This window comes from Eptatretus burgeri, chromosome 7 (genome assembly GCF_056783735.1).
Source record: "Eptatretus burgeri isolate ZD-2024b chromosome 7, Ebu_testis_v1, whole genome shotgun sequence".
Taxonomy (NCBI): Eukaryota; Metazoa; Chordata; class Myxini; order Myxiniformes; family Myxinidae; genus Eptatretus; species Eptatretus burgeri.
The window spans coordinates 18,057,529-18,069,289 of record NC_140967.1 but is presented as its reverse complement, the minus strand read 5'-3'; the positions used below and the strand labels follow the sequence as shown (position 1 = coordinate 18,069,289).

Genomic DNA, 11,761 nt, shown 5'->3' with positions numbered 1-11,761 from the left:
GCTTATCTGGGCCATGGCCTAATATTGTAACCAAAATTTGGTAGAATTCTGACTGATGGGTCTGGAGAGGAAGACTTTTGAAGGAATTTACGTGATTTCCCCATAAAATTACGAAGTCGGCCATTTTGACACACTTCCGGTCAGGTGATTGGAATGACTGACAGTTTAACATCCCTACCCTGTCCTAATGTTGAACCCAAATTTGGTCGCATTCTGACTGGTGGGTCTTGAGAAGAAGATTTTTGAAGAAATTTACTAAGTCGGCCATTTTGACCAACTTAGTCACATGACCAGAACGAGCTTTAAAATTCCTGTTACCAGTCAGGAGAGGAATGTTGCTGCGAGCGGTTTGGCCAGAGAAGTCAAAAAAGGACACGGACAGATGGATAGGTGGACCGATGGAGAGGTGGACGGTGCACGATGACAATACCTTATCTGGAATTTAAATTCCAGGTACGCTAAAAAAAACCAGCTTTGTACAGAACATGACCAGACTACGTGTCGTAACGCTTAGAGTCAAGGACACTGAGTCGAGGAGGGCGGTGGTTTGAACCCGACCCCAGCCGAGTCATACGAAAGACTTCAAAAATGGTACATGCGCTTCCTTGCTTGATGCTCAGCATTTAAAAATGATAAAACTCAGACAAACAATGAAAGGTTTGCAACCATTTCTCCTGCATTGAAGTTGTTTGAACTCATATTGCAGTATACCAATTACACCCTTAAGGGGAGGGCAGTCTCAGTAGTGTGTATCCGTTTCAAACCACACTGGAAGGGTTCAAAAAGACAATACCATTGTGGGTATTCCAAAAGTTTATTGGTACGTTCTCGAATCTTGGAAATGAAAGGTAAGAGAGAAACAGGTGTGTAATTTTGAATATCGTTTGTGTCCACTGAAGCTTTCTTTTCAGATGGGAATTGTAGATTCTTCAATGGAGCAAAATTTCGTTTGGTTACAAGTGAAGAGAACTGAAAGATGATACAACTGGTTCCAGTAAAGATGGATTATTGATGGTCCACTCGAAAGCATTTTGTGACGAACAGGTAAGAAGTGATTCAAACAGAAGTTTGCGATGTGAGAAACAAAGTAGCGGAACTCGAGTACGTTTCATAACTGCACTGCAAGTAAGTATCTTATCCTGAAAGGCAAAAAGCAAATTATTTGGCGAAGTTACAGAGACGGAGTCTGTTGAAAAGGAGTTTTAACAATTTAAAAGTTTCTTGCACTGACAGTACAAAGCCTTCGTGTTGAAAGGATTGTTCTTATGAGGTTCATGAAATACAAGGTCATAGCTTTAACAAGTACCTTGGAGGTTATGAAAGCCAGGTGGTTCGCAAGTGACTGAGATTTGTTGTACTGTACAGTATTTCCTTTCTAGTTTTTGTGCAATTATTTTGAGAATAGAAATTAGGAGATTTATTAAGGGAAATAAATCCTTCCACAACTTTTTGAGGTATTTTGTTCACAAACAAACAGTTCACAAACAAACAGACAGACAGAAAGGGGTGAAAACCTGTCCACCTTTGTAGGTGGAGGTCATGAGGGATCAGAAAAAAGGGAGTACAGGTATTTTGGAAATTATTATATCAGTCAAGGCATCAATATCATGCTTATTATGTTTACAATGTCTGAATATCCTCTTTGAATTTGCGGGATCCAATAGAGAACCTCCCAGCAGCAGGTCTTGAATCCTATAATCAGTGCTTTTAATGTGTTCCTGCATGGAAGATGAACAGGTGCTCTTTAACTATCGAAGAAAACTATCATAAATAAATTATTGGATCGAATTTGAGATGTTTTTCACATCTCAAGGAGTCCTCACAGCAATAGTTCATGTATACATTTATTATATATCCGGAAAAGGTGGGGGTAAGGATTATATCGAGCAAACAAAGGGAAGGGAGAGTAACAGAATTGAGAAAGGAGGGGAGTCGAGGAGGTGGGGTGGGGTAGTTTGAGGGAAGAGCGAAGTGTGGGGGTTCAGGGGAGGGAAGAGCCAGGATGCCAGGTATGGATCAGGTGATGGGTGGTGTAAGAGAAGAGCCATGTATGGGGATGAAGAGGAAGGGAAGAGCCATGGATGAGGGTGAGGGGGGGAGGGAAAAGCCATTTCTGGAACATAATGTTGGTGGAGGGGGATGCAGTTTAAAATGACAATTGCATTCAAAAATAGATAGTCACAAATTAGGAAGAATCATTCATGGATACATCGTGGGTATCACCAAAAAGATAATATAAAAGTAACCCGAAAAGAAACCCAATCCACAGACCAGACAATTAAATTAATTTCAGATTTGAATATACAGTGCCGATAGAAAGTGTGCACCCCATTTCAATATTTTCACCTTTTGTTGCCTAAAAGCCTGGAATTCTATCCATCCATTGGGACCATACTCTGTGCAGAGCGTTGGTGCTGCCGAAGCAGTCTCCTTGGCTATTGGGCACAATCCTGGATGGGTCGCCGCTCCGACACAGGCCTGGAATTAAATTACATTAAATCAGACTTTTTCCATCTTTATTTACACATCGTAACCCACAACTTTGGCTGAAGCATTCAGCCAAAGCTACTCTGGAGTGGTTGAAGAACAAAAAGACAAATGTCCTTGAGTGGCCAAGTCAGAGCCCTGACCTCAATCCAATCGAAAAATCTGTGGCATGACTTGAAGATTGCTGTCCCTCAATGCTCCCCGCGCAACTTGACTGAGCTTGAACAGTTTTGTACATAAGAATGGGAAAATGTTGCCCAATCAAGGTGTGTAAAGTTAGTAGAGACCTATCCCAACAGACTCACAGCTGTAATTGCTGTCAAAAGTGCTTCCACCAAGTATTAACTCAGGGGAGTGGACACTTATCTAACCAAGATATTGTAGTTTTGTATTTTAAATTAATTTTCTGAAATTTGTGGAGTTTGTTTTTCACTTGGAAGTTGTGAGTTACGAGATATGTAAAGATGGAAAAAGTCTGATTTAAAGCAATTTAATTCCAGGATATAAGGCAACAAAAGGTGAACATTTTGAAAGGGGGTGTGGATTTTCTCAAGGCACTGTATATCATATTTCAAATATATATATATATATATTTATATATGACTTTTTAAAAGTTTTATTCCTCAGACAAATTATATGCTCTGCAATTACAGTCAGCTATGTATAACCAAACTATGTATTATGAACAATGTTCACGTGAGAAATGTACGATGAAAAACAATTCATAATTATTCTTCATAGATTGTATTTCAGTACTGTCTGCTGTTTAAAAACTCACAATACAGTGATGCATTTTCAATATAAAATGTATTTTGGCATCATTGTTGGGGTGATGAAACCAAATTTGTACAAATCCCAGGTGTGGTTTATTCCCCTATATGGTTTGGTTGTTATTCAGAGTGGGTTTGGTTCCCAAAAGCATGCCCCACTTTTGCTCTCCAGCAGCGCATCGCTCGGCCTTCTGTCTCCAGACATTCACAATCTCGTCGTAGCCGGCCTGCGAGAAATCCTGAAATGAGATGAAAGGTTGTGGAAGAGGAGATTTCAGCGAGTGTGGTTAATTCATACTGTAGGTGATGAAGGCACTTCATGAAACACGAAGTGGAGGGGGGGGGGGTTGACAATGGTGGGTTACATAATGCTTGACAACGGGGTTGACAACGCACTCATTTGACGTCTTCGTTTCATATATATAGTATGCAGACGTACTTCTAGATTTTCCTTCATAGATTTTCCTTCATATGTTTGCTGTTTTAGATTGGAACGTATTGTTATCTTGTCCGTCTCCTGTATTGTCCTTTGCCCGGATCTTACAACGCAGACATTAAAAGAAAAGTAAACTCCAACGACGGGGAATTACAGCCATTGTTACATTTTGACCACTTTACTTATTTATTCTTCTTTTTCTTTCATGGCCACACAAGTGACGTATAAACTTCTGAATAATGACATAATCCAAATAATTCATGCCTTTACGAATACCATACATTGTACAATGTACTTGCACAATGGAGGCCAAGCAAGGATGACTCTTGAGACCCACATACATTAATTAGTTTCGTTCGGGACAATTTTTATATAATCACCTAGCACATATAATTAATTGGTAGTTTCATTCGGTTGCATGCTTTTAGAGTGGTGCAATGTGCTGCTGCCATTCCATTTCGTTAGGGTTAGACATTCCATGTCAGCACAGATGCGGTGCTCAGCCCAACCATCTCCACATGAAAACAAGTACAAACGATAATCGAGGAAGCTTGTGTTGTGTTCCAACATCGAGTGCAGGAAAATGCACATGGGCATTAAAATACCAATTTGGCAAAACAAAAAAATTCCTAAAATACAGTTTTGCACCATGGAAGGTGTCAAGTTGAAAGTCAAGGTATGCCAGGCAGCACATTTCACAGAGCATCCAGACGCTCATGACAGTCAAAAACGTTGTTGGCTGAGAACCAACCCGACAGGAATTATAATTTTGCCAGGGTTCCCCATTACTATGGTCTACTCTCGTGAAACACAATGTGGGATCTTTAACGTCCACCAGCAAAAGTTTAGTACAAGTGACATCCAGCTGAATGCCCCGCTGAAGGACAGCTCATTCGAATGAGCCAACGTCCTGCCTGTGAAGCACCTCAGGCCAGGAATCAAGCAGATTTATATTCTTGCTGATGGATTGTGCTTGCATTCTGGAAGCAGATAAATTTATTAATTCAATGAAGAGTGAGTGAGCAGATCGAGCTCTTTATTTATGTGTAGTCCAAGCTCCACCCCGTTCCAGCCGAGGAAGAGATGCACCATCTGCAGAGTTTTGTTACCCCGCGCACGCGAAGCGAAAAGCAGGATTAAACAATTGGTTCATATCTGTCCGTCCATCCATCTGTCTGCCTTATCAGTTTATGATCGAGGAACAACTTATTTAAATTGAATGTCAAATTTTGAACAAGAATAGGAAGACAGCTTTCTCGTTTTACTGTACTTTGTCTCTCGAATTCGTCCAGATTGTGCATGCGCAGAGAGGAGTGAGATAATATTGTTGGTCTGTTTGCCTGCCTGGCAGTCAAAATAAACTGAAAATCGTTCCATACAGGTAACTTACTGTTTTTTAGGACGTTACAGGGGACACAAACAACAGCACGAAGAACTAATGTAACGTGTTAGATAGGGTGATATAATCGACACTGGGTAAAATGGCGGTAAAACCCGGAATCAATTTATTTATACGCCTTTTCAACCTTTATTTAAATTGAATTATATACTTCAACACAACACAAGTTGCCTTCATAATATTTCCAAGAACCATGTCATATATCGATAAATAGCATGAGATTTTTTGATTGTTAATACCCCGTGCACGCATGACGTCACAGCATGGCTGCGCCAGGGGGTGTGTTCAGTTACTAAGTTTCTTGTGGAGACATGGAGTTTGAGGCATAAAGGACATGCTGTGATGACTTGCAAAAGCTGTGAATGAACCGTTGGTGTTTACAAGCAATAAGTCATGTGTCGTTACTGTATGCAATAACTTTTAGTGTGTGTTGAGTTTCCAAGCAGCGAGCTATCACTTGCTAAAGCCAGCCATTCCTTATCAACGGTTTTGAATGGAGTGCTTGCTTGAGTGCTTAAGCCACTTGGCGAGTGCTCTACAAGGAACTTGGTAAATGAACACACCCCAGGTGTTCGTCGAGCTGGATGGTGGTTACTGTTGGTTAAGCGTTGGGGATTGTGAGCCTGGCAGGGATTTGGGGCTGCCTGGTGAACGTGCTGACAGCTGCTTCGTCGATGGCGTCAACTGGGGCCGTGTCATCGCCTTTTTTCCTGTTCAGTATCAGGCTGTACACAGAGTTGGCCACACTGGTACACGTGGACTCGCTCGCTTCACGCAGGTCCGACTACATAGCGAACGAGCTTCATCCTTGGATTGTTGCTAACGGTGGGTGGTTTCCTCCAACCATCTCCACATGGAGAGTTGTTCTCGCTGCTGCAGTTGGGATGAAGCCAAGGAGACAGTGCCTCGCACGAGTTTTGCGTGGTTTGAGTTGGGCCGAAGACAGCTGCTCAGCTACTTTCTTGAGTGGCTTGGCTGGCAGGGCACCTCTCCTATTCATTTTTCAAGATAGGCACTGCACTGCTGCTGCTGAAACCATTTTTGCTTTGAAATGGAATTTATATTTTGTATTGTCTGCTTGCATTTAGGATTGTGATTGGCGTCTTTAAAATAGGCGCATTACTGCATAAATGTACTTTGTGAAACCTATCCATGAAAATTTTCATCATGGAGCCAACGGCCCGAGTAAGATCACTATCGGTGATGATGATGAAGATGAGGGCGTGACATGTGAGAGGGTGCAGTATCGGGGTGAGGAAGAGGCCGTTGATATGTCTACATACGATGCCGATTGATACTGCATTGTATGGTGCTGAATAAAGTCTCCATCTCCTAAACTGTGACTCAACGTCATCTTATTGCAGTGTAGAAGGGTGATGTATAAGACTGCTTCAGTAGCGTTAAAATTCCAGATGTTTTTTTTTTTTTTAAAACAAGCTTTAAAAATCATTATTTTATTATTTACAGATATTTTCAGTTATGGACATTTAGGGACAGTTTCGGGAGAATTGGTTTTTCTGGAATTGTGGCTTTGAGTTATATCAATATGCAAAATTCTATCTTTCTATCCCACCGAGAAAGTACTAAACATTTGTACGAGTGAGTGAGTGGTTATAAAGAGCTTTATATATTTGATACCGATAGTTTAAAATTGGAGAAGGAATTGAACTCGGATAAGACAGCTCAAAAGCAAATATGCTACATCTGAGATACCTGGCAGGGCGAACATGTATAAGCTTCTCCCATTACTCGTGGAATTGAGAGACCTTTGCTGCTCACCTTCACAAACCCCTCTCGGATTGTCTCCACGCATGCAAGCTCCTTGTGCAGGCATTTCACAAACTTGGAAGTCAAATCTGTTGCTTGAACCTCAGAGAACCCTGCATCTTGAAGAGTCTGGCAAGGGGAAAGACAAGCTCACGTAACTTCTATGACCTAAGTAATATTGTGACAATGAAAAAAAAATAAGTGAAGATCATTCAATAAGCTACAACGTTTCCCTTCCTCTGACTATGAAGAATATTCTATAATGTATTTAAGGCAATATTAATGTTTTGGGGTATTTTATTATTGAGAAAAACAACTACTTTACCAATACACCTTGATGGTGTTGCAAATGTCCTCTGCTTTGAGATGGAGAGTTCTTACATATTATGGTCGTCCTTGAGCCCATAATTAGGGTATCCAGTCAAATGGACTGGATAACCTATTGTTTTTCTTCTGTTTATTATTAGGGTACCCTGTGAGTACAGGGTACCCTATTGTTTTTCTTCTGTTTATTATTATTTTTCTTTTTCCGCCGGCATTTTGCACCCTTTTTCGCTTTAAAAATCATTTTCTCTGGAACACGAAGTCCGATCGACGGGAAATTTTCACCATAGTATGTATCTTTTTTGATAGCACAATCACGTTATAATTATGACGTCATTGGTCACGTGGTACGGTCGCCATCTTGAAAAAAGCGATAAACTTTGGACATCTGTATCTCGGAAACCGTGCAATGGAAAATTTTTGCTTGATACATTTTACTAAGCTCCTATGGGGAACACGTGTGATTTTTCGTGACGTCATAGGTGAAGCGATATACCGGTGAAAATTCGTCAAGTAGAACGCCATATGGGAAAAATCTGAAAAATTCTGAGCATCATCTACGCCAAAAATCACTGACGAAAATGTTTTTATTGACGTCATCGATGACGTAATTCGGCCGCCATCTTGTTTTTAGTGTTTTTTTTTTAAAAATCTTCTTCTCCAGAACGGCTATGCAGATTGAGGCGAAACTTTACAGGCACATTCCCCCTGAGGTCCTCTTTCAAGTTTGTTAATTTGTTGTTGATACGTCACATGGTTTGGCAGCCATCTTGAAAAAACCCTAAAACCTTCAAACATCTTCTTCTCCAGAAGCGCTGGTCCCATGAAGGCGAGATTTCACGACTATATTCGTGACATGTATGCGATGCAAGTTTGTTAATTTCAAAGTGATAGGTCACATGGTTTGGCCGCCATGTTGGATTTAAGAAAAATATTAAATAATGTTTTCTCTGGTATTTCATAAGCCATCGAAGCGAAAATTTGCAAGTGCCTTCCTCGCTCAAGTCTGCATACATGGCAAAAAATTTTTACCTCAGAAGTCACATGGTTTGGCGGCCATCTTGGATAGAAAAATAGACTTTATCCGATTTACACGAAACTTCACACACTTGTTCGGGTCGACGATGGAAAGCAGAATTTAAATTTATGATATCATAGGTCTAGGTTCGGCAGCCATCTTGGATTGAAAATGAATAAATTTAAAAAATCTTCTTCTCCAGAAGGGCAAGACAGATGAAGACGAAACTTCACACATATATTCCTCATGAGGTCCTTTCTCAAGTTTGTTAATTTGTTCTTGATCGGTCACATGGTTTGGCGGCCATCTTGAAAAAACCCTAAAACCTTCAAACATCTTCTTCTCCAGAAGCTGGTCCGATGAAGGCGAGATTTCAGAACTATATTCGGGACACGTAGTTGATATAAGTTTGTTAATTTTGAATTGATACGTCACACGGTTTGGCCGCCATGTTGGATTTAAGAAAAATATTAAATAATGTTTTCTCTGGAACCGCTTAACCTAACGAATCGAAAGTTTGGAATTATCATCTACCATCGTGTGTGCACGCGCGGTAAAGTATGACGTCATATGTCACATGGTTTGGTGGCCATCTTGGATAGAAAAACGCACCTTTACCGATTTACAGAAACTTCACAAACCTGTTCCAATACCCAGTTGGAAGCAGAATATAAATTTGTGATGTCATAGGTCACATGGTTCGTCAGCCATCTTGGATTGAAAAATAATATCTTTAAACGTCTTTTTCTCTGAAAGGACTGAACAGATCCAGGCGAAACTCCACCACTATGACCGCCTCTCCATGCCGAATAAAAGTTCTCACCCCCTTTTGAGGTACGACGCATAGCGTTTGGCAGCCATAGTGGATTGAAGGAAAAATATTAATTAATGTTTACTCTGGAAATACTGCATCAATAAAGGTGAAACATCACCTGTATGGTGGAACACTCATGCGGAATGAGGGTTTGAAATTTCAACGCGATCGGGCCCAGGGTTTGGCAGCCATGTTGGTTTTAAGAAAAATATTAAATAATGTTTTCTCTGGAACTGCTTAACCTTGCGAAGCGAAAATTTGCAGTTATCGTCTCCGATCGTGTTTGCACATGTGGTGAAAATTATGACATCACAAGTCACATGGTTTGGCCGCCATCTTGGATTGAAGGATAAATATTAATTAATGTTTACTCTGGAAGCGCTGCTTCTATATATACGAAACTTCACATTTGTAATTTAGCCGACATGCGAAACAAAGGTTTAAAATTTCAACCTGATCGGTCACGCGGTTTGGCAGCCAGAATTATTTAATTATTTGAATCTGTTCGCCAGTAATAAGGAAATTGAACGCATTGTGCTGCCCCGTTCGTAGGTCTTCAGTCCCACGCCATATCGAAGCAGGCCTCTGTTTGTATCACTCTTCAATCATGTTTTTTTCTGGAACCACTTTCCCGATGAATGCGAAACTTTGCGACTGTCATCTGCAGAAAGTCCCATGTTGTATCAAAGGCGGACGCGGACTGGGTACCCGGTCATCACTGCCAGCAGTTATAAAGTGGCAGTTCTAGTTATTATTATTATTTTTATTATTATTTTTCTTCCGCCGTAAATTTGCAAAATTTCCAGTTTTTTTCGCTTTAAATGCCATTTTCTCAGAAATGGTAAGACCAATCGACACAAAATTTTCACCAGATATGTATCTTTTTTGATAGCATACATAATTGATAATTATGACGTCATAGGTCACGTGATACGGGCGCCATCTTGAAAAAACAGATCAACTTTGGACCTCTGTATCTCGGAAACCTTCTAGTGTAAAAAAATTTCGCTTGATACATTTGAACAAGCTCCCTCTCGGGTATACCTGTGATTTTTCGTGACGTCATCAGTGAAGAGGTATCCCAGTAAAAATTCGTCAAGTAGAACGCCACATGGCAAAAATTTGAAATTTCTTGAGCATCATCTACACAAAAATTCATCGTAGAAAAAAATATTTTGACGTCATCAGTGACGTAATTCGGCCGCCATCTTGTTTTTTTAAAAAAATCTTCTTCTCCAGAACGGCTGTGCAGATTGAGGCGAAACTTTACAGGCACATTCCCCCTGAGGTCCTCTTTCAAGTTTGTTAATTTGTTGTTCATACGTCACATGGTTTGGCGGCCATCTTGAAAAAACCTTAAAACCTTCAAACATCTTCTTCTCCAGAAGCGCTGGTCCAATGAAGGCGAGATTTCAGAACTATATTCGTGACATGTATGCGATGCAAGTTTGTTAATTTCAAAGTGATAGGTCACATGGTTTGGCCGCCATGTTGGATTTAAGAAAAATATTAAATAATGTTTTCTCTGGTATTTCATAAGCCATCAAAGCGAAAATTTGCAAGTGCCTTCCTCCCTCAAGTCTGCATACATGGTAAAAAAATTTTACCTCAGAAGTCACATGGTTTGGCGGCCATCTTGGATAGAAAAATCGACTTTATCCGATTTACGAAACTTCACACTCTTGTTCGGGTCGACGATGGAAAGCAGAATTTAAATTTATGATATCATAGGTCACAAGGTTCGGCAGCCATCTTGGATTGAAAATGAATAAATTTTAAAAATCTTCTTCTCCAGAAGGGCAAGACAGATGAAGACGAAACTTCACACATACATTCCCCATGAGGTCCTTTCTCAAGTTTGTTAATTTGTTCTTGATCGGTCACATGGTTCGGCGGCCATCTTGAAAAACCTAAAACCTTCAAACATCTTCTTCTCCAGAAGCGCTGGTCGGATGAAGGGAGATTTCAGAACTATATTCGGGACACGTAGGCGATATAAGTTTGTTAATTTCGAATTGATACGTTAGACGGTTTGGCCGCCATCTTGGATTTAAGAAAAATATTAAATAATGTTTTCTCTGGAACCGCTGAACCAAACGAATCGAAAATTTGTAATTATCATCTGCCATCGTGTATGCACGCATGGTAAAAATTATGACATCACACGTCACACGGTTTGGCGGCCATCTTGGATAGAAAAACGCACCTTTACCGATTAACACGAAACTTTACAAACGTGTTCCAATACCCAGTTGGAAGCAGAATGTAAATTTCTGATGTCATAGGTCACATGGTTCGTCAGCCATCTTGGATTGAAAATGAATAAATTTTAAAAATCTTCTTCTCCAGAAAGGCAAGACAGATTAAGCCGAAACTTCACACATATATTCCCCATGAGGTCCTTTCTCAAGTTTGTTAATTTGTTCTTGATTGGTCACATGGTTTGGCGGCCATCTTGAATTTACCTTAAAACCTTCAAACATCTTCTTCTCCAGAACACCTAATCTGATCAAGGAAACTTCACACCCCTATTGCACATGAGTAGCGAATACAAGTTTGTTAATTTCTAATTGATAGGTCACATGGTTTGGCAGCCATGTTGAATTTAAGAAAAATATTAAATAATGTTTTCTCTGGAACTGCTTAACCTATCGAAGCGAAAATTTGCGTCTGTCATCCTTCCTGATATCTGCATACATGGTAAAAATTATGAGGTCACAAGTCACATGGTTTGGCCGCCATCTTA

General features: G+C 40.3%; 1 protein-coding gene across 3 annotated transcripts in view; it reads right to left on the bottom strand.

The window, feature by feature from the left end:
- Window positions 1-1,826: 1,826 nt before the first annotated feature.
- LOC147022759 (uncharacterized) overlaps window positions 1,827-11,761 on the bottom strand; it is a 59,815-nt gene continuing 49,880 nt past the window's right edge. For all 3 annotated transcript variants that reach the window (XM_085887552.1, XM_085887551.1, XM_085887553.1), the window contains exons 11-12: window positions 6,872-6,988; window positions 1,827-3,496 (exon numbers count right to left, since the gene is read on the bottom strand). In XM_085887552.1, coding sequence (XP_085743678.1) covers window positions 3,362-3,496; window positions 6,872-6,988 — 252 coding nt within the window. In that variant the 3' untranslated portion in view covers window positions 1,827-3,361. The remainder of the gene's footprint in view (window positions 3,497-6,871; window positions 6,989-11,761) is intronic.